This window comes from Anopheles coluzzii, chromosome 3 (genome assembly GCF_943734685.1).
Source record: "Anopheles coluzzii chromosome 3, AcolN3, whole genome shotgun sequence".
Taxonomy (NCBI): domain Eukaryota; kingdom Metazoa; phylum Arthropoda; class Insecta; order Diptera; family Culicidae; genus Anopheles; species Anopheles coluzzii.
In genome coordinates this window covers 26,343,198-26,369,067 of record NC_064671.1, presented here as the reverse complement: position 1 = coordinate 26,369,067, position 25,870 = coordinate 26,343,198, and the positions used below count along the sequence as shown (strand labels likewise).

Below are 25,870 nucleotides of genomic sequence, written 5' to 3'. Positions count from 1 at the left end.
GCTACAGCGGAGCAAAGATAAACTTCTATTATTTGTTAAACAACATAGTTGTATCACAAATCAGCACTAAAAGCCCAAAAATTTATTTTTGAAGAAAATGTAAACATCGCGGACGGCTCCAGCTAACATCCCCTGTGAAAAGACTTCATATAATGGATGAAAATGAATGCGGCGGAATAGAAAATTATTTCGGGCCAAATGAAGTAGCACGTCAGAATAGAAATACGTCTCAAGTGAGATGAATTGTGCAGCTCTCATCGCAAAGTGACTTGGTAAACCCTGTATGAATGAATCTCAACGAAAGATTCATTAAAAGTTATGACAGTCGGTTCTGTTGAAAGACATCATCTCACGTGCGTTTTATACTGATGACACGAAAAACGGTGATAGAATGTAAGCATTTGTTGATAAAAAAAAAATCTTGATCGTTTTTTTTGTTGGGTGTTGTTCGATAGCAGTTTTATTTCCCTTCTTTTTTTACTTCTTTTTCTCTTTTTCGGGCAATTGCTGTTATTCTTTTGTATGTTTTTTTTTTGTTTTGTTTTTTGCCCATTTTTTTTTAATTTGATGTCGGGTTGTTTTTCTTCTGGTTGTGGTTGTTGTTGTTGTTCCATTTTTTCTCTCTCGTACTATCTCTCTTTGTGAGTTAAAATCGTGTCTAAACCTATTCCTACGTTAACGTTTACAAATTTCAGGTACCGTGTCGTTCTCACATTTATCGTCGTTCGCCCTGCACACCAAAGATTAGGGGAAGACATGTTTGATCGTTTTCACATGTTTTGTTTTGCTGTTGGTGCTTGATTCTTGTGTTCATTTTTCTGTTGCTTGATTTTCATGTACTGATTGATTTTCATTGTTGTGGTTGATTTTGTTCGCTGTAGTAAAACAACGTGTGTGTTAAAACTTTCCCCTCTTCCACAAAAACACGATTTGAGTTGCTTTTCTCTTACCGCTCTTCTATTGTGCTTCTTCTCTCCTCCGTCACGTTTTAAACGCCACACCATTGCTATTTGTTTTACCACTTTTCCCTGCTCTTGGTTCCTTTTTTACTCACTCGTTAGATATTGATTGATTGTTGCACTCCTTTTGGTTGGTGTGCGCGTCTCTGTTGTGGGTGATAAAACATTAAAAACGATTTTTTCCTAACTTTGCGTAACACCGTTAAGATGTGTGCGCCATTTCAGATGCATTTGCGCACACACGCGCACGCGCAAACGCATTAGTAGTCTTCCCCGCTCCATCGCCATAGGGCAAAGACAAAGGGTTCTTCTTGTTTTCCTCCTGATTTATAATACGACAATATTATTCTCGATTGGATGGTATTTTCTGTAAAAACTCGCCGATTCCATTTGCTACTTAACACCAATAGGAGTAGATTTAGAGTAAGAAAATCGCTCACTCCGAGGACACACACGCAAGCACACACATACACACACACACACACGCACACCACGACACGCTGATTTGTTTGTGCCTTATCCCGCACTCACACACACACACATCATGCACCCGATTTGTACATTATTTTTTCTCCTCGCTGTTAACAAGCAGAAGTAGTTTGTGGTAGCAGTCCCATTTTGTGATGGAATTATGAGATGTATCATTTCGATGTTATTGTTCTGCTTCAGTTCATTAGTTCTCTCTCTTTCTCTCTTCCTCTGCTATAATTGGGAATGAATTAATGTTTGTTTTATATCCACTCTGCTCTGCTCTTATTCCCACTTCATATTTCTCTCCCTCTTTCCTGTGTTTCACAAATCAAAGCCACTTAAAAACTGCTATCTTCAATAGGCCATTGTTGATGTTGTTTCTATGCTTTCTCCCCTGTTGGGCCATTCACGTTTCGCCAAATTTCATGGTAAGCTTTCGGAATACTGTTTGCTTTTTTGTCCTGAAGTTCAATCAAAGTTTGATCAGTGCTATTTGTAATCAATTCATCATTATCGCATTGCTGCTGTAAAATATTATATTAAGATTAATCGAAGTTTTGGAATACCGTCGTGGTGCACAATTTGTGTCGGAATATGAAATGAGAATTCATCGAAGTTTGAACGCATTGCGTGAACAGCACCCGCCAGGGGATTATAGCTTGGCCTACCTTTAAGGAAAAAATAGCTTTGATTTGTGAGGAATCTTCGATTTGCTTGTTTTGTTGGCGTTGAATGTTACTAGCTTTCGTATGTCTCGGGTCTAATAGGCACGGAGAGCTCACGTTTCTCGCCCGCGTTGCGTTTAAGTTCTTTTTTAACACGTTCTTACGTCTGTTTTTTTTTCATCCGCATGTGGATCACGCTTACAAAGGACACTGGCTTTAACAAAATTATATTGGAAAACAAAATTTCACATCATCATAAATCGAATTGGAACAATTTTGCAAGTGTTGATTCTCGTAGGCTATTCAAAAAATCATTCTTCACCCATTAACTACCTAGATCACACACAAGCCAAGGTGTAGTGATAGAAAACCGGACCGGATGTTTGGAAGCGATGGCTTGTTTGACGACGGACGTGTTTCGTGCTTTTCGATTAGATTTCATCAATACAATTTATATAATGCGCTTCCTTCAACAACCTAAAATTGGATTTGCTTCATTTTCAACTAGTAGTAGGCAATATGAATTAACACACTTGGAGGTCTACACCAAAACAGAATTGTCGTTTCGCACCACACCACACGTCCGCAAAAAAAAACACACAGTTCAGATCTTTACTTCTTAAAGAGCGTTTTGATTCTGGACATGTCTTCATATCTTAATTGTCTTCGTGTAAAATGCAGGTACGTTGAAGTAATTGTTTTGCTGTTTTTTCTTCTTTTCTTTTTTTTTGTCACATTCTTCGCTTTCCATCGTCTATATACGTATGTTCGTTTCTTTTTGTTTTGTTGTCGTCGATGAGTTAAATGAGTTTACCATACGCTATTACCGAAATAATACTTAAGAGAGACAACATTCTGCCAACACCGATATAGGGGGATCCTACGAAAAAACCACTTTAGGCCCCCAAACTTCTAAAAAGGCATCTAATGATGATCCTTTTATTTTAAAAAAGGACTTGCTTCTACCCTTTTGATGGCCACCGAGTCCCAATGGCGTCCAAATGGGTAAGCAATCTAGATCGTTGGTTTTATCACGATTGGCCACACACACACAAGGATGATGGTTTCTCCCCGTCATTTTGGTAGAAGATAATTTTCCCAACCGAAGATTCCCCTTTTTGCGTGGATACTTTGGCCTATTGATGATGTACAATTTTGTAATCGTTAAACTCTCGCTGTTGGATGGAAATCGAGCTGCTGGCCTGATGAATGAGTATCACACACTTTTACAAAAGAAATTTATCTTCCCGACCAATGGGGTGTGTATGAAAAAAAACTGTATATGGCACAATCTAATGTGCGGAATATACTCCGCGAATTCCATTTGTTTGTCTCTGCAGCCGACGTCATTCGATTTGCTCCAATTTTCTAACTTGTAAAAGTAAATTAACACACGCACACAGACGTTTACACATTCATCTTGTCTCGCTTCCCATTCATTCGAAATGCAACATTCACTCTTATCGATGGTCACAACGAACATTCCTGTATCACGCATTCACATCAACGCATCGTACACACCTAATATCCCAATTCATGCAATACGCCGCAGCCATTCTTGACCATCATCTCTTCCATTCACAATCATACGCACGCACAATTATTCTAAATTAATTTCCCACCAGCCCCCGCTCAAGTCGAGCTGAAGAAAGGCCTCATAGTAGGGGGTATAGGAGTATCGCAATTTGAAAGAGCACATATCGAACACGGATCGCAGAATAAATGGTGTGGAAGATGATGCATTTGAATCACTAGAGCCCAGCCGAGCCGCCCACCACCGTCTTTTTCGTCTTTTTAAGTATGCACAGAACAAAAACCTATCTCGGATTCCGTCAAAGGCCGTTAAGAAAAGAGGATCGTCCTTTCACTGATCCCAAAAATAGAGTAAAACAAAGATGGGGCCGCGGCTAAGGCTCTCCTCCTTCATATTCGCACTCAGTGCGTGTTTGTCGCTGTTGTTCCCTTCTGTTTTGTTATCATCAAAAAAAAAGCTTTGCAAATGACTCCCGTGATGATCTTTAGGGATTTCATGATGATCTTTAGGGGATGATCCAAATGACATGATCTTTAGGGGATTTCCTCGACTGACTAAAGCTCTACACGCCTCGAACTCTTTACACTCACAGGCCAAAGGGTGTCAAAACTGGCAAGAATTGGATTTGATGCAAAGCCGAAACTCCTTTCTCTTTGTGCGAGCAGGCTTGTCATGTTAGCTTTTGGCTTTCAGTTCAACAATTGTTATCGTCAGTCTCAATTATTGCATCGCATGCATACACCCGAACTAACTGCGGCCCAAACGCAAACTGATGGTGCAGCATACAGCAAAGAAACACATTTGCAGTCGTCTCCTTTCAAAGGTTCATCACCTCTGTGAACCATCAGAGCAAATTCGGGGTTCTAAAATACGTATCCTGCACATTGCAACCATCCTCTTCCTGTTCGCATGGATCCTCAATAGTCTCATTAAAATCCAGTTAACATGTGGCACAATGGTCAGGGAAGAGCACCACTTTAAGGGGTGCACATTTCACCTCGGAACCCTGATGCGCTGCTCGAAAATTTTCCAAAAAAAAAAGGTGCTTCAATTCACTGCGCGAAATGTCCACCACTTCTTCTCTTCGACACAAGGAATGGTCGGGGGTCACGCGTTCAATTCTTGTTAGTATCTCCAGTTTACCACCGTTCCAAGTATAGGAATATAATCCTTCTCGTAGGAGCTCTCTCCCAGACTGCTTCCGATTGGGACTTGTTCACTAATGTGTTCCTGGCTTGTCTGTGGTGTTACAGACACTTCTGATTTCAATATATCCATGAGCTGATTTGTGTGGATCGTTTTTTTACATCATGGTTTGTAACTTTTCCCTCTCCACTTTCTTCACTACACACCCGTCAAATTCGGTCTCATTGTGGTCGATATTGTTTAGGTATCTCTCTCTGCTTCGTAAGTAGATTGTTGCAGACTTTTCTCACCACCGTCTCTCCCTCTTCTTTACAATCTTAATCGCTAATATTAATCTATTGTTCATATGTACATTGTGTTCTCAGCTCTCCTTTTCTCTCTCTCTCTCTCTCTCTCTCATTGTATCTCAGCTTTTCAATATGCTCTTTTCTCTTGTTCCGAATGCGTTATCCAAAAAGAAAACATGCTTTTCTCATATGGTGTTCCATCCGTTTGTCACGGTTTTGAGAGCTGTCTTCCCGCATCAACACGTTTCAAACTGAGTTTAGGTTTTTTTGTTTTACAATCGAATACTATTAAACAAAACAAATGTATTGAAACTACTCCTGGTGCTTCAACATTGTGCTCCGTCCGTGTGCTTTACTGTGCTCTTGATAGCAAACCGTACGTGTTGGCAGGGGCAGCCCCGCCTGCCGTGTATTTTTTTTTTTTTCTCGTTGTGTACATCTCACATTCCAATACCAATCATATTCCCAGTCATACGCTTATCACACACATTCATGGACCATCAGTCCGCTTCGGGGTCGTTTCTGCTGCATTGCACTACGCAGTAGTACACCGATAGCAGAGATAAGCGTCCCTAGCGGATTTTGGTTGCCACACACAAACACAACACACAACTACAACACGGTGGTCACACGTTTCCCGCGATAGGGGAAGGTTTAGCACAGCAACAGAGCAACACACCACACGATTGTGTCAGAAACATATATGTGTAGTATCGACCCATGATTCTTCCGTCGAGAGAGAAATAACGATTACGAAAAAAAAAATAATTCAAATGTAATGCGCTCAATAATACAAACAAACAAAAAATCTGCGTCCAAAACAATTTCCTCCATTTTGTAGTATTAGCCGTTTGACTCACATTCCGATTCGAACATAATCTTATCAAACCAAGAATTCCTGATTTCTTCCCACGCTATTGTAACCACGTTTGTTGTATACGGTTTTCCCTCTGTCTGCCTACTATATTCTCATCCCTTCCACAGAAACGTTTCATTCGCTTCTTCGTTCATCACATTCTAAAAATCCATCCTTTCCCCTGCTGTGCTTTTGCTTCCCGCAGTTTTGTTTTCCAAATTTGCCTCTGCGCGCTCAACAGGGAGCCCACACACACGCGCAGACTGATCTGTTTACTCCTTACTGCGCTTTTCACGCTTTTTCTTTGCTGGCTTCCCACCTTCCTCCCTCTCTACGCTTGGCTGTAGTAGTAGTAGCTGATAATGCATGATATAATGGTTTTGTTTTATGATTTTGGTACCGAATATGGGAGACACAAAGAACGATACGGGGACGGGGGAACGAAGAGAGGAATGATGTACACCTGATGATGTGTGGTAAGAATAAATACGCGTTCGTCTGTTGGCCTATAATCGGGATAGAAAGTGTTCTCTAACGTTTTGAGCAACGACACCGAATGACGATTGCCTGTTTCACACGACAACAACAAAATGCAATCACACACAATTTCTTACGCTCTCCAACATCGATAGAAAAAGTCGATATACGTAAAAAGTAATTGCAATCGTTTGGATGTGATGACGATGAATCGCTATACACAGCAGAGAACGCTCAGGCGCTTCACGCCAAGGAGGTAATGGTTCTAACTCCCCCTTGTGTGCTTGCCCTGTACGCAAACGATCCGCCACCCTCAGTATGCGCGCGTGGTGAATTTTGTCAAAAGCGTTCAATACTCTTCCCTTACAAATGCCTCTGAGACTCTTCTTAGCGTCGCCTAGAATCGAGCCTGATTATCACACATAGAGCTCGAATTGGACAGGACAGAACGCGGAAACTCTGGATTGCTCTTACACGGTGGTGTTCGTTTTGTCCACGCAACCCAACCAAAAAAAAAATAGTACACAACAAGCAGCATGTACCCGGTATTATTTTACCCGCTCCTCGTGTTCTGCAGAAGTGTGCAACACTGTCCCAATGACATTTCCTCGCATTCTCTAAAGAGGAATAAAAGTTCATTCCAACATTAGGAAAGGAGGAAAACATCATATCTTTAGTTTCCACGCGACTAGCGCAATCTCAAAGGCATTGTTGTTGAGAAAAGCAATAGCGAGAACTTTCACGATTCGATTGCACGATTGCTTACTGAAAATTTGCCGGTGCGGTGCTTCTTCTGTACGATGGCGAGAAGCTTTGCTCTGGCCTTAAGAAAAGTGATGACGACGTCTGAATGATTCTTGACCTTTTTGTTCTCCTTCGATCTTTCAACACCCTGGGGCAGACACACCACCGCCTCTCTATTGCCTCTGTGTACGTTGTTGTGTTCTGTTAACATTGTTCTAATTTAGGTTCTGTAAAATATCTTCTTTTCCTCATTGTTTAAAGTGCGCAAGCACCGTACGATACACACACGCGCACATACCTTGGCTTTCTGGCATTCATGATAATAACGAAAAGACTTACATTAGAATGCTCCGGCTCATCAAACGTTTCTTCGACTTATTTGGCTTTCTCTCTTCACACATTTCCTACTCTGGGTGACGTACGTTTGCTGTGTTGTGTGTTTGTAGTTTGTACACTTCATTTCTCATCTCCTTCCTCTTCTCGCTTCCCCTGCCTTTCGTTCTCCCGATATTCCAAAACCTTTCAGAACCACCACACCTTCCTTCTCTTCTTCTTCGTTCTCTCTCTCTCGCTCTGTGCAAAAATTAAATGTTTTCTCCGTTCTTGGTACGCCCCTGCGCGCACCATTCTTCACACCAACATTCTATATATCACACACGCCACGACTCAGCTCACCCTTCTCACCCTTCTCCACCTCCTTCTCCTTCGTTCTTCTTACTTATTTACTGACGTTTTGCTCCTCTTGCGTGCTGTTAGGATCATCCGGCCGCGGTACGTACAGTGCCGGATCGATCACCTTCGGGATGGGCTTAATTTCCGTGCCCAGCTCCTTCTCAATGCGGTGAAGATCGAAACGATCCTCGTAGGTGATTAGATTGATGGCGATACCTAGTTAGCATGGGCAGAACATATAGTTTACAATTAAAATTTTGCTTTCAAATACTTTCACATTCAATCGTGACAATAGTGCGTGGTGGGCACTTGATGAATAAAAAAAAGAAAATGTAATTGAAACACTTCCCAGAGCTTGACGGTCGCAGCGAAATGTGGTGAATTATGTAGCGCGAAATGTATCGTAAAAACATAAGAAATGTAAAAAGAAACATGACAGTACTTACCCAAATGTCCGAAGCGTCCGGATCTACCGATTCTGTGCAGGTAGGTCTCTGCCATCTTGGGGAAATCGAAATTAATTACAACGTTCACAGCCTGTACGTCGATACCACGAGTGAAGAGATCGGAGCAGACCAGGTTCCGGCACAGCCCCGACCGGAAGTCGTGGAACACCCGGTTCCGGTGGGCCTGCTGCATGCGGGCGTGGATGTAGTAGCAGCAGTAGCCCAGCTCAGTAATCTTTTTCGCGAGCAGTTCGACACGCTGCGTCGAATTGCAGAAGATGATCGACTGGTTGATCTGGAGCTTCGAGAAGAGCGTGTTGAGACAGTGCACCTTCTGGCGCTCCTGCACGAACGCGTAGTACTGCGTGACGCCCTTCAGCGTCAGCTCCTCCATCAGGTTGATCTCGTACGGATCGCGCAGATGCTTCTCCATGAAGTTCTTCACGCTCAGTGGGAATGTCGCGGAGAACAGCAGGATCTGGCGCTCCTTTGGCAATCTCATTATGACATGATCCAGCATGCCTTTGAAGTCCTGCGACAGCAGCTTGTCCGCCTCGTCTAATACTAGCATCCGGCACTGGGACATGTTGGCCACCTCCTTGTCCATGAGATCGAGGATACGGCCGGGCGTGGCAATGATCACTTGCACTGTTGGGTGTGTGTGTGTGTGTTGGTCGGGTGGGTCGGGAAGAAACACAGAAAGAGCAAGAAGGGATGTATTAATCATCATATTGTAATTAAATAACGGAAACGACTGATCGATAACGTATAATTAGCATCTCAACGTTGATTAGCACAGAGCGTCAGAAAATAGGCTGTAAGTTAGCATCATACACACATTCGACCGCACAGTGGCGCGCCGATGCATGTCAATGGCTGAGGGAATTATTCATCACATGCTCATGCAGAAAATCACGTGCGTATCATTTCGAACCAAAAATTTACACATAATTATCACACAAAACCGAACAGCGGCAAGAGAGAAAGGCTTTCATACGAGGCAAGAGTAGCATACCTTTCTGATAAATTCTCATGATATCATCCTTCAGGTTGGTTCCACCGGTCGTCACCATGACGCGAATGTTCATGTGCTTCGCCAGCTCGATGCAGATCTGTGACGTCTGCAGGGCCAGCTCGCGCGTCGGCACTATGATCAGTGCCTGAATGTAGTCCTTGGTCGGGTCGACCTGCTCCAGTACAGGGATGCTGTACGCGCCCGTCTTGCCGGTGCCGTTCTTCGCCCGCGCCAGGATGTCCTTGCCGACCAGGGCGATCGGGATGGCCGCCTCCTGGATCGGGGACGGTTTCTCCCAACCCTTCTCGAAGATGCCCATCAGCAGCGGCCGCTTCAGGCAGAACTCCTCGAACTCGTTTCCTCGGGTATCAGTAACATCCTGTGCAAGGGAATTGAGACAAAAAAAACGTTAATTTTGTTAGACGGAAGTGTCGGTATTATTTGTGAAGCTGCTGATTCAGATTCAAAATGATCGTTCACAGTGGCGCGTGCTCGGCTGGATTTACTTACACTAGTCTTAACTCTAGTATCTTTGGGCGGTATTTTAAGTTTGGCCTTCCATCCCATGTCACCAACTTTGTTGTTCTCGCTGCAAAGGGAATAAATGCAAACCAAGATTAGCAATAAAGTTGGAAAAGAAGCAACGATCAAACCCATTTTGAACTACACTTACCCTTTCTGGCTGAGATGATTATTCGAATTCAACGTTTCAGTCATCATGACGCTGACACAAGTTGACTTTTAGCTCTTGATTCTTTTATAAACTTCTTTCACTCTCTATCTCTCTCTCGCTCTCGCTCTACTTTTTGAACAATAGAAATTTTCCTATTTTTTGTGCACCACACACACACACACAGGCGCACCAATTTGCTTTGCCTTCCGCACGAAATTACAAGTAGACTAATGTTTTGCCGGTATTTGCTGCTGATAGTTTCAGTTTAAAAACGATAAACCGAAAACAATTATGACTTGCCGTAGTAGTGGTAATAGTAGTAGTAGTAGTAATAGTAGTACTAAGTATTAGCAATATTTTACACTGTACCCATTAGCGCCACACGGTTCACGGTGGGGTTCAACACAGGGGTTGTGGTGTGATTATTCTGCTTCCGATTTTGTTTTCTTTTTTCGCAAGACGAGTCTCCTCTTAACCTTTGCTTTTTGACTACGTGACACACCTACGCCGCCGCCGCCGGGGTTCGGGTACCGGGGGTTTTGTTTTGCACTTAAAATTACAGCTTTCACCTTATACCCACACACTTACTGCCTAAAGCCACTACCGATCTAATATTCACAATTTTTTCGTTTAATGTTAATCACTTGATGCCCGTTTGTCGTTCTTAGCTACGCAGCCGACAGCATCTGCTTGGTTGGTGTCTCCTCGTGTCTGCCTTCTCTCCCTGCTTCACAGCGGGTGCGCCGAAACGCCACACACACACACAAATCGCCACGTTCTGTTGAAATGTGTTTCTTTTTCGTGTGATTGTGATTTTGTGTGTTTGTATATACGTATATTATTGTTGTAGGAAGAATGTATTTTCTACGCTTTCAATCTGATCTTTCTCTTTTTTTCCCCGGGGGCACTTTTCTTCACCTTCGCTTGAAACCACCAATCCTTTTTATGTTCGCCGTTTTCGACCTGCTTTCTTCGCTACACATTTAGCGCTTCTCCACACACACACGCACACACACTTGCTGCTTTATCAAACGTAAATAAATTAAAAAAGTCTTTTATTCTCACACCGTACCTTGCTCTGCTATGCAAGCCGGCTTTTACGTGCAATAGAGTGAGTGTGTGAAGGGGTGCTTGTAACGTATTTTCCAATGTTTATGTTTTTGCGCACGTTAACCTCTCACTAAGCACACACTGTTTTTTTTTTTATAATAACACGACCGGGAGCGGGTGATCTATTGCTCTTCACGTCCGCGTGTACAATATGATTGCACAGGTAATAGTAATGTATGATTTTTTTCTTCTTCAAATTCTTCTCCCCTAGAAGAAACGTGTGTTCCGGAAACGCGATCAATCTTAACCCAACAAAACAAGCTCTGGAAGAAATCCTCTCTCGCTCTCTCTCTCGTGTAACACAAAACTCTAACCAAAGAGTCTGCTGAATCTGCTTTGGCGTTTTTGAGCCGTGGAGGAGGAAGGATGTAAGGTTTTATCGTCGATCGAAATCGAAATCCAAATTTTGCCCTCGCGATGTAGACAATTTTGCCGTGCGCGTTCGTACTCAAATCGCACACACACGCGCAAACTCACGCACACGTGCGCTCGCTTAAAGCGGTTGAAGTGGATCGTTTTGAAGTGCGTACTATTTCTCAGTTTGCGCTTATCGTTCTCGCACACTAATGGATGCTGGTGCTTCCTTATCCTTTAGAAAGGGTAGGGGTGGAACGTTGTTTTTTCTCTGTGCCACAATATTCCCTTCTTTTGTATTTACCGGTTCAGGATAATTCGCTACATTTGAAAAAGAGAGAGAAATAAATATTAAGAACAACTTCATTAGTTCATGAGTATATAATTTAGTTTTTTGTTGTTGTACACAAATACATAAAATATTTAATTGCACTTAAAGACCTATTCCTTATGGATTCTAACGGCCACATCTCTCGGACCTTGAGTACAAGGACAGGCAAATTGAGGATGGTACGCAAGGGAAACGACCCTCGCGTCGTTTAGGTAGCCCAGTGGGTCTATTTTCAGCGGTTTTAAGCTTTCCGGCAAGGAACACTGCACATAAAAGTACTTCCATTGAAGGTTATTGAAATATGTCACTACCAGCCATAATAGCAATACATTTTTTTATATACACACACGTGTACGAATTTGTATAGTAAAATGAAATTAGTTGCAGTTGGTTCAGCGTAATCCACCCACAACGATTAATTTCATTAATTTACTATATTAGTAAATGTTAACATTTTAGAACAAGTGTGTCTAAGTAATGATGGTACATTTGTCTACAAAATTGGGCTTCCATAGCAACCATTGCCGAAAAATTCAACCTCTTATTTCACACTATCCGCTCGAACGGAGGGGTGTGTAGCGGGAAGTTAATCAAGTGTTACAAATGTTTATCTTATCATTGCTTGCCATCCAACAAAATGAAGGAAAGGCTTTCTCTTTTCAATATAGTGAAGTAGTACTACTTAACCCACACATCGATGTGAATTCTCTATTACTACCATGTTTCACAAAAAAACACCACCATTTGCTACGCCGGTGAATCCCATACGAAGGTAAAAGTAGGCACTGAACCTCCGGATTTATGCGAAATGCTCGCGCGCACGTGTGTGTGCGTGTGCGTAGCAAGTTAAAGAAATGCAACGTATTTGTAGGGGGGGTGGGGGTGTATATTCTCTCTTCAACCCCATATTTTCACCCCGCCGTCCCCCCGAGGGGTAGATCGGAGCCAAATGGCAACAGTGGTTACGAATTTGGCAAAACGGACGACGCGCGTTAGATACTGCTGCCTCATGCCTGTGTTTGTATGTGTGTGCGTGCATGCATGTGATGTGTGTGCGTGTGTATTTGTTTCGGCCATTGCAATGAAGATTCGTTTGTCTGTCTCTCTGTGTTTCGCGAGAAAGCTTTAAGATTCGCGTATTGTCCCCTTGCTCTCCCCCTGAACAACCCCATCTAGGAGAGGGGGAGTTGGCAGCGTTTGACCGAAACTACAATTCGCAGTGTTTTTTTATTATTATTACCATAATGTTTCACTATATGTGTGTGTATGTATGTATGTCTGTTAGCATGTGTATGTGTGTGCGAGAGTGCGTGCAACGTTATACGCGAAACAAAAGTTAACGCCACGGAAAAAGAGCGAGAGCAGCAAACACAACCTCACATTCTTGAACAAAGCTCCTCTGTGTACGACGTTCGTCAACCCTCTCCCCTCTATCCCCTGCTCACAATACCTTTTAAAATACGCATCTTTTATTAATGAGTTAATGATTTTCACTAAAGAAAACTGTTTAATTTGCACCACTCCTCCCTTCCTACACACGGCACAACGAGGCAACCGTACCCGCACACCAAAAAGTGAGGTTATGTGCGTTCAACCTCTTCACCTCGTCGAGGGTTTTCGGTCGTTTGTGTTGCCAAGCCAACATGGATGCTGACTGGAGAGGATGGATTTCGGGACTTTCGGGACAAAAAATCCCGTCCAAAGCCTACTCCTTCCCCTGTCCTGCGTGTGAGTGTTAGATGGTCAGAGGTAGAAGATAGCCTCCCCCCGGAAAGTTGACGTGACCGACCGTTCGAAGAAAAAAGGGAACGAAAAACGCACTATCAACACGTCACACGAAGCCCTACCGCTTCCTTCCCATTTCCTCGCCTACTCCTAAAAGCCCCTCAAACGCACGCTTCTTTTTCTGCGCCATCTTCGCCGTTCCTTCGGCTTGGAATGGTATTAACAGACCAAGTAAAGCGATATTCCTAAATTCACTCACAAAGAGTTGTCGCGTTTTTTAATGAAGTTAAAAAACAATGAAAATTAAGCAGCAACGATGAAAATTAGGGTGGACGTTAAAAAAAAACCAAGCCACCATCGAACCTCGCGATCCATCTTCTCTCTATCGCCGTCGTCCACCATTGCAAATCGGCTCACGCCAGGTAGCGCGGAACTTTCTCTTGGGTAACACACATACACACACGCACACAATGTACCCCGCAAACGGACCGGACTTGTAAAATCGCAATTTCATTCAACCATTTTCGGCTGATTATCTTGCTCGCTCGCGAAGGCCACGAAACTGAAGTCCTTCACCCCTTCCCAATCCCCTGAGAACACTCGCTGACCTTCGGGCCGGCAACGAAAATCCCTACAAAAAACGGGAGTTACGTCGCACCGCACCACTTTGTTCCAAAAAACCTAACCATCGCTCTACACGGACATCAGAAGAGCACGGCGGCGGCGGCTGCCATTTACAAAAAAAGTGTACCCGTCCGTCCGTGTGTGTCCCGTGCATGTCGTCCATTTTTCTTCCATCGCACATAGGAAAAACGTGCTGCACCGTCATTTTACCGTGAGATAATGCCCTTTCCGTGTGTGGTTTTCCAGCACAATTACCTTTTTTAGTTTCTCACGATATCGATTTGCTTCCTTTGCTGCTGCTCGGTTTAAATTTTTTCGCTTGGAAATATATTTTCTTTGACTTGGAACTTTTTTTCTCTTCTCTCTCGATTGCTTCTTTCTCGATTCGCCAACAATTCTAAACTGCGGGCAATCTAGCAGTTCGCTACTCGACGCCGCACAAGCTGCTCGATTTATTTGTGTTCCGGGCTGCTCGACAGGCTGCTCGAACCAGTGTGGCCAGATTTCTTTAGCGGGTTACGGTAGGAGCGTCCAGGTTTTATTTAAATTTTATCGGTAGTTTTCGCACCGACAAATCGACGTGACACTTCGAACAAACTGAGCTTCAAAAATTGTCTCCTTTTTTATTTAGGAGGGACGGACAAGTTGTCTCGTTATTACAAATGAAAATACGTTAAACACTAGTCACTAGGCATGGGCAAAACGATTCTTTTCACCGAACGCGAACGAACTAGTTCGCTCACCAAAAAGAACCGAACGCGAACGACGATCCTTTCGTTCTTTGTTTCATGAGGTTTTTATTCACAAAGAACGCTCGTTATCTTTTTCATTTACCCACCATAGACGCATACTGTAGCCAAAGAAGTACTCATTCTGCGGTTGAAACCAATCATTTAAAAACATTAAACACTCGGCTGTCTGGTCAACACAATCCATCGCAAAACCGACCAAAAACTAGCATGTAAAAAACTAATACGAGCAAAAATGTCTCCTGCATATATTGTACCCCATGCCTTATACACACTTAAGGACCCAAGCGCCACAGATTAAGCTTAAACGACTGGAAAATTGAATATCCATAGAAAAAAATGAAAGCTCCACAGCTTCATTGGTTTGATCAATAGATGGCGTATTAAAACTGATTATTATATTGCTATCCTTTTCTTGCAATGTGTTTCGACAAGTTTCATCTTATCATGACCTATATAGCCTTATAACTTTCTGAGCAAAAATCTATATGAATGGTCGTGTGGTCAGATACGTGGGTATCAACACCAACGACCATTACTCAAATCTCACTTGCTTCAGTGCTGGTGCTTTCCGTTGGAGTTTAGCATTTAAACAATCGTATCGCCGTTCTAGTTCTAGCGATGCATAACTTCAATGCGAAACCATACAACAGTACAGAGGAAATGAGAAAGCTCTCCTCCAAGCGAGGAAGCTCAACTGGTTGGGGGGTATCCCATCAACAGAGAGCGCCACCAGCTTTTTTGCTACTTTTAGAATGCATGAGTCGTTTGCCGTCTGCTAAACGAAGTCTTTCTATATTCCGTTTAGGTAGGGAACTTGAGTCGTTTAGAGGCCGTTTAGTGGTCGTTTAGTGGATTTGTGGCACTTGGGGATTCTATTAAAAAAAACTACTTAAATATGGATCAACATGATGAGCGCAATCAATTCAGTTCAGTTCATTCGCGAACAATGACTAATCCGTTTGAAAAGGCTCGATCTATTGAATTGTATAGGTATAATTTCCATACCAACAGAACACAGATCGAACACCAGTTCGAACGCGTTCGATGAATTCAGTTGTGTAGGTACGATTTACACACCAACAGAACACAGATCGAACACCAGTTCGAACGCGTTCGATGAATTCAGTTGTGTAGGTACGATTTATATACCAACAGAACACAGATCGAACACCAGTTCGAACGCGTTCGATGAATTCAGTCGTATAAATACGATTTCCACACCAACAGCACACGTATCGAACACTGCTGGACAAATTCGACGGCGTTCGAGGAATTGAGTTGTATGGGTACGATTTCAACACCAACAGGGTACATTTTGATCTCTGACGACCCGTTCGCACGGTGCGAGAAAGAGCGAGAAAGCAATATGGTTCCGAACCGAGAAAGCGTGTGTTCAAATCCTGATTTTTATGATCTACTTTTTATGAAAAATCATAATAATTACACTATGTTCACCTTTCATTATCAGGATGGGAGAAATATGTATCTCATTTCTCCTTTTACTAGAGTTATCGAAATAAGTTTGATATATTAATACCTTCGCACGGTGCGAGAAAGAGCGAGAAAGCAATATGATTTTGCACGTTTTATTACCACATTTATGTGTGCCGTCGAACACTGAACGGAACGTTCGAACGCGTTCGGTGTAGTCAGTTTCTTTCAAAAGTCCTGGTCGTTCTTTTTGTTAAGAACCTCGTTCGTTCGTGCACTTTACCGAACTGTTCGAACGGTGCGATGCTCGTTCATTTTACACATGCCTACTAGTCACATCTCTATAATGATTCGCTTAGGGCGGTGGCAACGCTCATCGGATGCGATTTTATCGGACGAGATTTATATGGGATTTGACAGATAACGTCGGACGTGCGATTTCGTTGTCCGACGTTATCTGTCAAATCCCATACAAAAAATTGACAGGCCGTACGATAAAATCGCATACGAAAAAGCGTTCCCTACCAGCATTAAACGGCTTTGAAGGCATTCAGAAGGCATTTAAGGCCTTAGTCGCCTTAGAAGGCGAATAAAAATTTCAACCGAAACATTCACGGCTGAAACGGGATCTCTTCGAAATCTTTCAACTTTTTGAATCAACGAGAAAAGATAACTTGCCGCCATCTTAGCTTGTTTATATACTGGTTTTGCACCCTCACTAATGTAACTGCCAACTAGAGTAGTAACAATGCTTTTGGTTCCGAACCGAGAAAGCGTGTGTTCAAATCCTAATTTTTATTATCTTTTTTCTGTGTTTATTTCTTTTTAAATTAATATTTTCTTGCTATAATTAGAACAAACCAAATTTATGTGAAGCGAAATTTGAAAAACACCTTTTTAAAAAAAACATAATAATGACTATGTTTACCCGTCATAATCAGGATGGGAGAAATATGTATCTCATTTCTCCTTTTACTAGAGTTATCGAAATAAGTTTGATATATTAATACCTTTCAACGGGTTGGTCTTTAACAACCGAATAATGCAGACCATATTTAATAAAGTGAAATGGCTCAGAGCTTAACGCAAGAGAACATAACACGTAAATCGTGCTATCGAATCTCATGCACATATCTGGGAACACTACCACAGCGCAGTGCTGAAGACGCTTGTAAGGTTTTCTTTTGACAGTTGCAATTTCAAATTTCAAATTAAAAGCGAAATTTTTCAATGACATATTTCAAAGGCATTTAATTACTGCTAAATGCACTGCTGATCGCCTTCAATTCGCTGGCGATTACAAGGCGATTAGAAGGCATTTAACGGAAATTTGCGGGTAAGGTTGGCACCGCCCTGACTACCCCAAGCGCCACATATTAGGTTTAAACGACTAGAAAATCGAATATCTATAGAAAAAAACGAAAGCTCCGAAGCATCATTGGTTTGTACAAGAGATGGTGTATTACAACTCGTCATTATATTGCTGTTCTTTTCTTACAATGTGTTTCGACAAGTTTCATTTTTCATAACTTTCGGCAAGTTTCATTCACCTATATTGCCTTCTAACTTTCCGTGGAAAAATCTATATGAAAGGTCGTCTGGTCAGATACGTGGGTATTGACATCAATGACCATTATTCAAATCTCACTTGCTTCAGTGCTGGTGGTTTACATTGGAGTTTACCCAAATAGCCAGCTCGAACTCCATACACATGTGCGAACACGAAACAAATCTTGTTGTTTAGTTCATCGATGACGCTTGCTTAAAAATAAAACACAATGAAAAATAATCCTCGGCACCGTGGCACAAGGAAGCTAATTAGGCGCTATTTGAAAGACCTACCTAGAACTTTGATGCTGTTTATCTACTGCAAAAGGCGAATTCAAGCAGCGATCTTTAGCATGCCAAAATTAGCTGCTTTAGCAAATTTGGCTGTTTGAGTAGTATTGTACACAATGGTATCGCCGTTCTAGTTCTAGCGATGCATAATTTCAATGCGAAACCATACAACAGTACAGAGGAAATGAGAAAGCTCTCCTCCTAGCGAGGAAACTCCACTGGTTGGGTATCCCACCAATAGATGGCACCACCAGCTTTTTGCTACAGAACATAACATTTAGAATGCATGAGTCTTTCACCGTCTGCTAAACGAAGTCTTTTTAATTTCCGTTTAGGTTGAAAGCTTGCGTCGTTTAGTGGTCGTTTAGTGGATTTGTGGTACTTGGGATATCAAAAATCGGCAGAAATCAAGGTTTTTTAATATAACAAGGTGTAGTTATTCAGAGCAAAATGACATTTCTCGACTTGACATAACTGTTCAGGTGGCTCCAGTATAAAAATTGGGGAGAGCTAGTGCGGGATAGGGTTAATTGTATGCAGGGATTGACAAATGTCTCCCACAATGTCGCCCAGCAAAAGTGATAAAAAATCAACCTTTTAAATACATACACCTTGGTAGGAATACAGAAAAATCGGTATTTCTGGTCACTCTGGCTCGGACGGCATTATCCGAGCTGCAGGTGAGTTTACACGTATGCACTCGAATGGAGTTGGGTAGTGAAGCACTGTTTGTAGATTTTTTTATAATTTTTAGTGCGATTTAAGAATATTCATGTTTGTGTAAATTGTTGAAAAATTATATTCAATTTATTTGTATCGCAAATCAAGTCAAACATGTGCTAATAAGCAATAAGCACAGTTTTCGTTCCACAAATTCCACTGGTCTGTCACTGACACCGGAGTCAGCAGCGTCCCAGTGTGCTGTCTTTTCACATTTTTGTAAACAAATTATCCACTTTTCCATACCATCGGGACCTCCAGCAATCATGGCAATTTTCAATAAAATTCAAATCGTGCTCGGATTTCTGTCCCTGCTTCATGCGGCTTACTCTGCCGCCCAGCGTAAGTGCTCGTGGAACGATCGCCGAAAGCTCCAAATCGTTACCATTTTCCCCGTTCCTTTTCAGACCGTGCTTACCTTCGGATCACGGAACAGGAATTCACCCAGCTGCCGATCGATGTAAGAGCAGTGACTGTTGTGCATTTTTATCACCTTTTTATATGCCTTTTTCGTTTTGTTTCTCCCCGTTCAATGTACACAACAGATAATTTTCCAAGCGATTGCGAGCTTAATCTACATCATCTACAACATCCTGCAAGTGGTGGGCGATTTCAAGGAGATTCGTGCTGCGGTTGATTTGCAGGCGAAATCGTGGGAAACTCTTGCGAACATTCCCTCGTTCTACACGTTCAATCACCGAGGCAAAGCGCTGTCCCCAGTGTACGAGCAGCCCGACCCGGAGCAGTACGATCGTGCGTACACGACGGAACCGTATCTGGATTAAACCATTCAACCAAATACTAAACTCTAAATAAACCTCCCGAGTGTGGTCCACGTGGTGTACATCATGCTGCGTGAGGTGTGGATAATATGAAAATCGAAGCATATTTTCATTTTAAATTTTAGATAACGTCTTTAAAGGTATTACACCTTCATAACATGTCCTTTGTTTATTGTCTTTCAACGCTACGCACGACGCATCTGAATAACCTAGCTAATTGAATTTACACACTAAACCCGCGTTTTACGTTTCTCGGAAAATAGCTTCAAAACCTAGAATCTCGAAACACATGGCACACACCAGTTACAGCGGTTGAATTGACCGGTCCGAAAAATGGTTAAAAATTGACTTCGACCCGTATCTCCCGCTCCCGCCCTATTGCTTCCAGTCCCACGGTATACAGACCGTGCCGTCCGTCAGCACCGAGTAGTACGTCGTGATGGTAAGATTCAAATCGGCCAGCTCCAGCTGACCCCCTCCGGCTAGTCCGCCTTGCGCCAGCAGCTTCTCCAGACACTCGATCATACGGTCGGGCGTTACGGAATCGTCCTTCGTCAGCGACAGCAACCGGAACTGGGCGACACAGCGTGCGTGCAGATCGCGCTCGATGTGCTTTTGCCGGTCGTACGAGCTTTGCTTTTCGAGTGCCTCCTCCAGATGGTTCGTAAGAAAGTCGACCAGCAGCGAGCCGGGACAGGTGGCCGGCACTATTAGCTGCCCGGTAGGGCTTACCATGAGTGGGCCGGCTTCCGATTCGACCACCAGCTCAAACTTTGACAGATCGGTAGGCCACGATTTGGGGAACTTTGATTTGCCGAGATAATCGAGCAGTGCGGTCGTTATCTTGCGCAGATGCGAAGCGTACGCCATCGCTTGCGCTTTCGGCATAAACTTGCGCCGTCCGATGCGTATGTTGCGCAGCACCTGGGAGAGCGCGAACTCGTACGCTGGCAATTTTCTGAGGTAGCTATCGTGTTTATCGATCGTTTTAATAAGCTAAAAACAAAAGAATAAAACAATTAAATTGTATAGGACGATAATATCCATTTCTTCCACCTTACCTCCAACCAATTCCTTTGCACATCGCCCGTAAACAGCATCACGTTCCCTTCGAGGCTTACGCCGGTAAACGCGGCAAACACCACCGTCCGATCCTTCAGCCCATCCAGCGCACCCGGATGCAGTTCGGCCAACTTTTCCAGACTTTTCAAGCACCCCCGAAAGTGCTCCACATTCCAGCCACAGTCGTAGATGATCTCACGCAATCCCAGCCGCTTCGTAACGTCCTCGCGCAACTTTTCCACCTCCTCCTGCAGCTCCTGCACCGCTTTCGTGCGCACCGTAGCGGTGACGACATGCTTCCGCAACCATTTCCTGTGTGCGCAAACCGAGCACAAAAACCGATCAGTTATGTAATGTGTCAAAGAGCGTAATCGTTACCGGGAACGCAAAGCTACTCGCCCTTACTTTAGCGTTTCATTCTCGCGCACCTTCTTTATCCGAAATTGGAACAGATCAAACTCCTTCTCGAACGGGCCGGAATCGTCCGCTTCCTCTTCCTCCTTGCCAAAGTTGTACTCGGAACGCTTTTTGTAGTAAAACGATTGATGCTGCTGCTGCTGTTGGAAGCCTTCCTCGTACGGGCTGCCGCTGGACGAGGTGGCCGTTGAGCAAGGTTTAGTCGCGGGCATCTTATCCACATACTCCGTCGGCAGGTTGCAGGATTCGAGTATTCGCCTCAGCACCAGCTTTGCGTCGACCGTACGCTCCAGCGGTACCTTGATGAGATTGAACGTCCCCCGGTCCTGCGGCGCATTCGAGGCACGGATGTAAAATGGAAGGGCGCGCGGCGTGGAGGGCAAGATTCGTTTCTGCGTCAGCAACGATTCCAGGTGCGCACTGAGCAGTTTGAGCGAGTCTTCGTTCACCTGCCGCTGCTGGGGATAGCGCCCGAACAGATCCGGATGGACGGCGAAGTAGAACGGCCGCAGGGCGGTCGCTACCTCGGACGAGCTGATCATCCGGCGTACTAGCAGCGTGCCCGGAACCGCATACCGGTGCGTACTGGAAAAAACGGAACACAAAACACAAAGGGGTAGCTTTCTAGCATCGCTCGTATGGTTTGCATGCTACGCGGTTTACCATTTCCCGATGAAAATGTACATTCCGAGCCGTACGAAGGAGGTTTTTGCGACGGAGAAAGACCCACCACTCCGCACAAAGTTTGTCAACAGAGTTCTGCAGGTGCGAAGCAAAACAACACACTGACAGCTGATCGCTGTCAAATAGATACTAGCTACAGCGGCTAGTTCAATACTCGAATGTTGAAAGAGCCGTTAAAATGAACAGTTTCGAAAAAATTTGGTTTATTTCTATCATTTTCTTTCTTTTCAAGTGAGCTAACGCAACAATTACGATACGGTGTAAAGTGTATACAGTAAAGTAAGGTTGTTTCTACATTGTGATCGCCTCTAAACCTCTCCTAAGCACATCGACATACTACAAAATAAGCCACATTAATACACATTTGCACATTTGTTTTGTAAATAAATGAGTTTCAAAACGCATCCTGTGGCAAGGACGACGACGATGACGACGATAACGACGGCCGACAAGATTCGATAAGAGGATTCCGTTCCGTTTTTCGTTTATAAATATACAAGCACACAAATACACACAAACACACACTGTTATAATTTCGGTTCTGTAAAAGCTATCCCGTTTCGGTGACTTTCGGTGACTTTGTAAGGCGCTGTACCGTTTTGGGTGGTTTAGCGCTAAGGCTTAGCTTAAAGGCATTTCGAATTAAAATTACTTGCTAGGTTAGAACAAGCTACGGTAAAACACTAGCTCCTTGTAGCATTCGATAAAAGAAAACCGACCGCCGGTTCGGCAACAATAAACAGCTTTACACACGTTACACGGGGTAAAAGACGTTAAAATCTATACAAAAAAACAACAAACACAAAAGAAACTGGAGCAAAAGCGTATTGTTGTCGCAATATTTCTAAGCAGCCCATCAGAAGGAGACCACGATGAGGAGATTTGTGTTAAGGAGACTGAGGTGAAGTGCTGCGTGTAACCCTAGATTGCTTTGATTCGTTTTGCATCTAGGCGGTCAGCGTGGAAACCGTTTGCTGCTGCTGCTGCACGTGCACGGTACGGGAGCCTTGGGCGATTTCGCCCGCCCGAACACTTTTAAACTTAAGGAACGCATCGACCCCGTACCCGATCATGGCACAGTATCCAAAGAACTGGAAAATAAAGGAAACAATTAACTGCCTATAACAGTGTGTTCTTCCAAAAAAGAACAAGAGGCACCGTGCCTCCAACTTACCGCGGCCGCCTGAAACGCTTCGATGCTGGTCGAGGCCGCCACCGAGGCCGCTATCATGTAGAGGGCGGCCCAGCCGGCACAGAAGTACAGCTCTATTTTTAGCCAGGGGATTTTGTGAAACTTTTCGCACACGTGAAACAGATAGAACACCAGCATGATGCCGCTGAACCAGAAGCCGAGCATCGCGACCGTGTTGAAGAACGACCCCTGGGGCCGGTAGCTGAAGTACGAAAACTCGATGCAGATGAAGCCGATGAGATTCAGCACGATGCACACGATCTTCACGATGCCCGGGATGGTGCGGACGTACTCCGGGTCGTACCGTATGTACGGCTGGACGACCGTTTGCTGCTGCGTCACGGTGGCCGTTTGCGTGAACTCACTCATGGTGTGTGTGTGTGTGTTTGTTTGTGCTTTTTTCCCCCCTTTCACAACTGCCGTTCTAATTATACTACAACGCTTTCTTTACGGTCTGCTACGCTGTCCAGGGTGTTTGATGTCTCTTCTGGAATTACTACGAGAGGGTGAAACAGTAAAGGGAAAGAAAATGCAAGCATTACAATAAAAAAAAAATCAATAGTCCTCCTAAGCTTTTGTCGTCAATTAATCATTCGGCCCTTTCGTTACACTTGGCGCTCGATCGATAAGGAGGTAAAGTGAAAGCATAGAAAACCCACCCCTATTTTCATTCGCATTTGACCACCTCCTTCGAATTTGGAAGCAAAATCGTTTGGAACGGCTCGAATTCATTCCCGGGACACACACACACACACACAAAACGGACCGACCTTGGAGGGCGTTGGAGAGACCAACCCAAAAAAAAAAACCACCTGCCACCGTTTAGCGACCAGTTGCTAAACGGATGATGCTGATGACGACGACGGCAAGTGGTGTGTTAAATTCAAAAAACTTTAAGGGCGTGCACACACTCACACACTCCGATCAGAGTTTCGTTTTCTTGCCACCCCCATTGCCAACACACAGGGGGGGGGGGGGAGGATTTCGTGGGTGGCCCTAATTTAATAATAGAGAGAACGCGTTAAATTGAATCAACTAAGCCATACGGCACACGATCCACACACAGTCAGCACAGTCTAGCGGTTTATGTTGCTTTAGTTTTTAAAACACAAGCTATCACATGCGCTTTTGCGTTTGTGCGTACTCGCGCAAAAAGGGGGAGGATGTAATACGCGCACCAAAACACCAAAACACACAAACACACACCCTATACGCAACAAGTATATGACTCAAGACGGGCTGGTAAAGACGTCGCGCGTTCTGCTGTGCCTACTATGTTCACTTGCCTACCGCGAGATGCTGATGTCATGGATGTCTGGCTTTACCTTGACTCACCTAGGCGACACGATTGAAGTAGAATGCGCGATGTTTGTGTTTTTTTTTTTGCGCAAAAGGCGACACTTGTTGAGGCGCTAATACTGATGCGCCCGCCGACGATCGGACAAGACTTCCATCGAGAATGCTTCGCGTACGGGTGCCCCAAAATGCTCCAGAAGCAACCCAGGCACCGCCAACAGTGCACACTTTCACTCGGTCTTGGACGGATGAACGATGGACGATGGACGGCTGTGGCATACACACATGGCACGAAGCGCAGCACGCACGCACTGCTGTGACCACTGCTTGCGCTGGGCTGGGGAAGCGAATCTGTCGTGTCGGGTGCACCAGCAATAGTAGTAAAAGAAAAACGGGGGTATTTCACATAAACACAGACACGGACGCGGCGGATACGCTGTCGATGTGGTTTTTCGTTTGTTTTGGTTTGTGGCGCTTTTTTTTTTGTTGGTCGGTTCGGGAGGCGTATATTTCGTGCGTAAGCAATGTTTTACTATTTTCTAGCGTATCGCACACTCTCTCTTTTTCACTCCCTCTCTCTCTCGCTCTCTTTCTCTCTCTGGCACAACACACAATCAGCAATGGTTTCGCCTCCACTGTGTGGCGACTCGTTGATAAATAAAAAGGAAAATAAACAAATGACTATGGGAGGCACCCGTGCGGACATCACAACCCCGAACACCAGTGACGTTTGGCAGGACAAAATTAAAATAAATATTTTTTTTTAAATAATAAATCACAATGTGGAAGTAATGGTAAAATTAAACAACAATCGTTTCATTTTAAGTAATCTTTAGGGGAAAAATAATTATTTTGTTAATTTTCCGTGACCATTGCTTTCTAGCTTGGCTAACCATTGTGCCAGCGCTTCTCATGAAACAGGGGTTGTCGTGCATAATTTCACCCCTTCCAGGAAAAATGCATTTGAAGCGTTTATGTTCAAGTGTTTCGTTATTTTTTTTGAATCAAACGAATTTAATTTGCAATTCTTGTACAGTCTTTCCCCAAGTTAGCGCAACACTCGAGTTACGCAACACTCAATTTACGCTTTTTTGTTTTGTTTTGACAGTTCATACGTCAAATCGGTGCAATTTCGTCCAAGAATTTTCAAATGCAACATAAATAGCAGTTTTGCTAAAAGTTAAAAATTGCTAAATACCCATAAGTAACCAAATTTTCTACACGAATTGTAAGAAATAAGTATTAATGTGCATATGATTGTTGAATTTAATCATAAATAACAACTTATAATTCGCATTTTGGTTGAAAAGCGTGATATTCGACATACACAAAAATTCGAAAAGCGTGAATGTCCCTGGCAGGCAATTATCGCGTAACTTGGAAAAAGACTGTGTTTCAAAATCTTAAGCAAAATAAACTTGTAGCAAACAATCTTACAAATTGAATTGGAAATCTTGCAAGGGTTTGAATAGCAGTAAAACGCTTAAATAAGCTTAACTTAATAAATCTTATTTCATAAATAAATATCACATGTCACTTCCATATAATTTTTTTAGTTAAACAATTAAACAAAATATTGTTTAAACACTTAAACTCTAATGATAAC

The 25,870-nt window shown here is 43.5% G+C and overlaps 4 protein-coding genes across 12 annotated transcripts; 1 reads left to right on the top strand and 3 right to left on the bottom strand.

The window, feature by feature from the left end:
- Nucleotides 1–518: 518 nt before the first annotated feature.
- LOC120959416 (ATP-dependent RNA helicase me31b) lies at nucleotides 519–14,490 on the bottom strand. 3 transcript variants are annotated; one of them, XM_040382786.2, is made up of 7 exons: nucleotides 14,345–14,490; nucleotides 11,714–11,730; nucleotides 9,946–10,196; nucleotides 9,783–9,861; nucleotides 9,273–9,651; nucleotides 8,258–8,905; nucleotides 519–8,027 (listed from the first exon to the last, which is right to left on the bottom strand). In XM_040382786.2, the coding sequence occupies exons 3-7, from the start codon at nucleotides 9,990–9,992 to the stop codon at nucleotides 7,858–7,860; spliced, it is 1,323 nt and encodes a 440-aa protein (XP_040238720.1). In that variant the 5' UTR covers nucleotides 9,993–10,196; nucleotides 11,714–11,730; nucleotides 14,345–14,490; the 3' UTR covers nucleotides 519–7,857. The 3 variants fall into 3 exon arrangements, with proteins under 3 accessions (XP_040238720.1, XP_049465673.1, XP_040238719.1); XM_049609716.1 differs by having other exon boundaries at nucleotides 9,946–10,193; XM_040382785.2 differs by having other exon boundaries at nucleotides 9,946–11,730.
- Nucleotides 14,491–19,008: 4,518 nt separating this feature from the next.
- Nucleotides 19,009–19,709, top strand: LOC120956793 (ER membrane protein complex subunit 5). Its single transcript, XM_040378528.2, has 3 exons — nucleotides 19,009–19,173; nucleotides 19,239–19,291; nucleotides 19,377–19,709. The coding sequence occupies exons 1-3, from the start codon at nucleotides 19,098–19,100 to the stop codon at nucleotides 19,614–19,616; spliced, it is 369 nt and encodes a 122-aa protein (XP_040234462.2). The 5' UTR covers nucleotides 19,009–19,097; the 3' UTR covers nucleotides 19,617–19,709.
- A 50-nt stretch (nucleotides 19,710–19,759) lies between these two features.
- On the bottom strand, nucleotides 19,760–21,865 carry LOC120956791 (T-cell activation inhibitor, mitochondrial). The gene is made up of 4 exons (XM_040378520.2): nucleotides 21,756–21,865; nucleotides 21,081–21,677; nucleotides 20,675–20,987; nucleotides 19,760–20,609 (listed from the first exon to the last, which is right to left on the bottom strand). The coding sequence occupies exons 1-4, from the start codon at nucleotides 21,776–21,778 to the stop codon at nucleotides 19,989–19,991; spliced, it is 1,554 nt and encodes a 517-aa protein (XP_040234454.2). The 5' UTR covers nucleotides 21,779–21,865; the 3' UTR covers nucleotides 19,760–19,988.
- Nucleotides 21,866–21,955: 90 nt separating this feature from the next.
- On the bottom strand, nucleotides 21,956–24,925 carry LOC120956792 (plasmolipin-like). Of its 7 annotated transcripts, none has more exons than XM_040378524.2 (3): nucleotides 24,294–24,925; nucleotides 22,951–23,464; nucleotides 21,956–22,867 (listed from the first exon to the last, which is right to left on the bottom strand). In XM_040378524.2, exons 2-3 carry the CDS (start codon nucleotides 23,335–23,337, stop codon nucleotides 22,724–22,726), a joined length of 531 nt encoding a protein of 176 aa, XP_040234458.1. In that variant the 5' UTR covers nucleotides 23,338–23,464; nucleotides 24,294–24,925; the 3' UTR covers nucleotides 21,956–22,723. The 7 variants fall into 7 exon arrangements, with proteins under 7 accessions (XP_040234458.1, XP_040234455.1, XP_040234460.1 ...); XM_040378521.2 differs by having other exon boundaries at nucleotides 24,304–24,925; XM_040378526.2 differs by having other exon boundaries at nucleotides 22,951–23,455; nucleotides 24,304–24,925.
- Nucleotides 24,926–25,870: the final 945 nt, after the last annotated feature.

Coding starts and splice junctions, on each gene's coding strand:
- LOC120959416 (XM_040382785.2), bottom strand. CDS start 9,992: ATGATGACTGAAACGTTGAATTCGAATAATCATCTCAGCCAGAAAGG. Junction 8,906..9,272: donor CATGAGAATTTATCAGAAAG/GTATGCTACTCT, acceptor CACACCCAACAG/TGCAAGTGATCATTGCCACG. Junction 8,028..8,257: donor CGGACGCTTCGGACATTTGG/GTAAGTACTGTC, acceptor CATGCTAACTAG/GTATCGCCATCAATCTAATC.
- LOC120956793 (XM_040378528.2), top strand. CDS start 19,098: ATGGCAATTTTCAATAAAATTCAAATCGTGCTCGGATTTCTGTCCCTG. Junction 19,174..19,238: donor GGCTTACTCTGCCGCCCAGC/GTAAGTGCTCGT, acceptor GTTCCTTTTCAG/ACCGTGCTTACCTTCGGATC. Junction 19,292..19,376: donor TCACCCAGCTGCCGATCGAT/GTAAGAGCAGTG, acceptor TGTACACAACAG/ATAATTTTCCAAGCGATTGC.
- LOC120956791 (XM_040378520.2), bottom strand. CDS start 21,778: ATGTACATTTTCATCGGGAAATG. Junction 21,678..21,755: donor TACATTTTCATCGGGAAATG/GTAAACCGCGTA, acceptor CGTTTTTTCCAG/TACGCACCGGTATGCGGTTC. Junction 20,988..21,080: donor CGCGAGAATGAAACGCTAAA/GTAAGGGCGAGT, acceptor TTGCGCACACAG/GAAATGGTTGCGGAAGCATG.
- LOC120956792 (XM_040378524.2), bottom strand. CDS start 23,337: ATGAGTGAGTTCACGCAAACGGCCACCGTGACGCAGCAGCAAACGGTC. Junction 22,868..22,950: donor AAGCGTTTCAGGCGGCCGCG/GTAAGTTGGAGG, acceptor TTTATTTTCCAG/TTCTTTGGATACTGTGCCAT.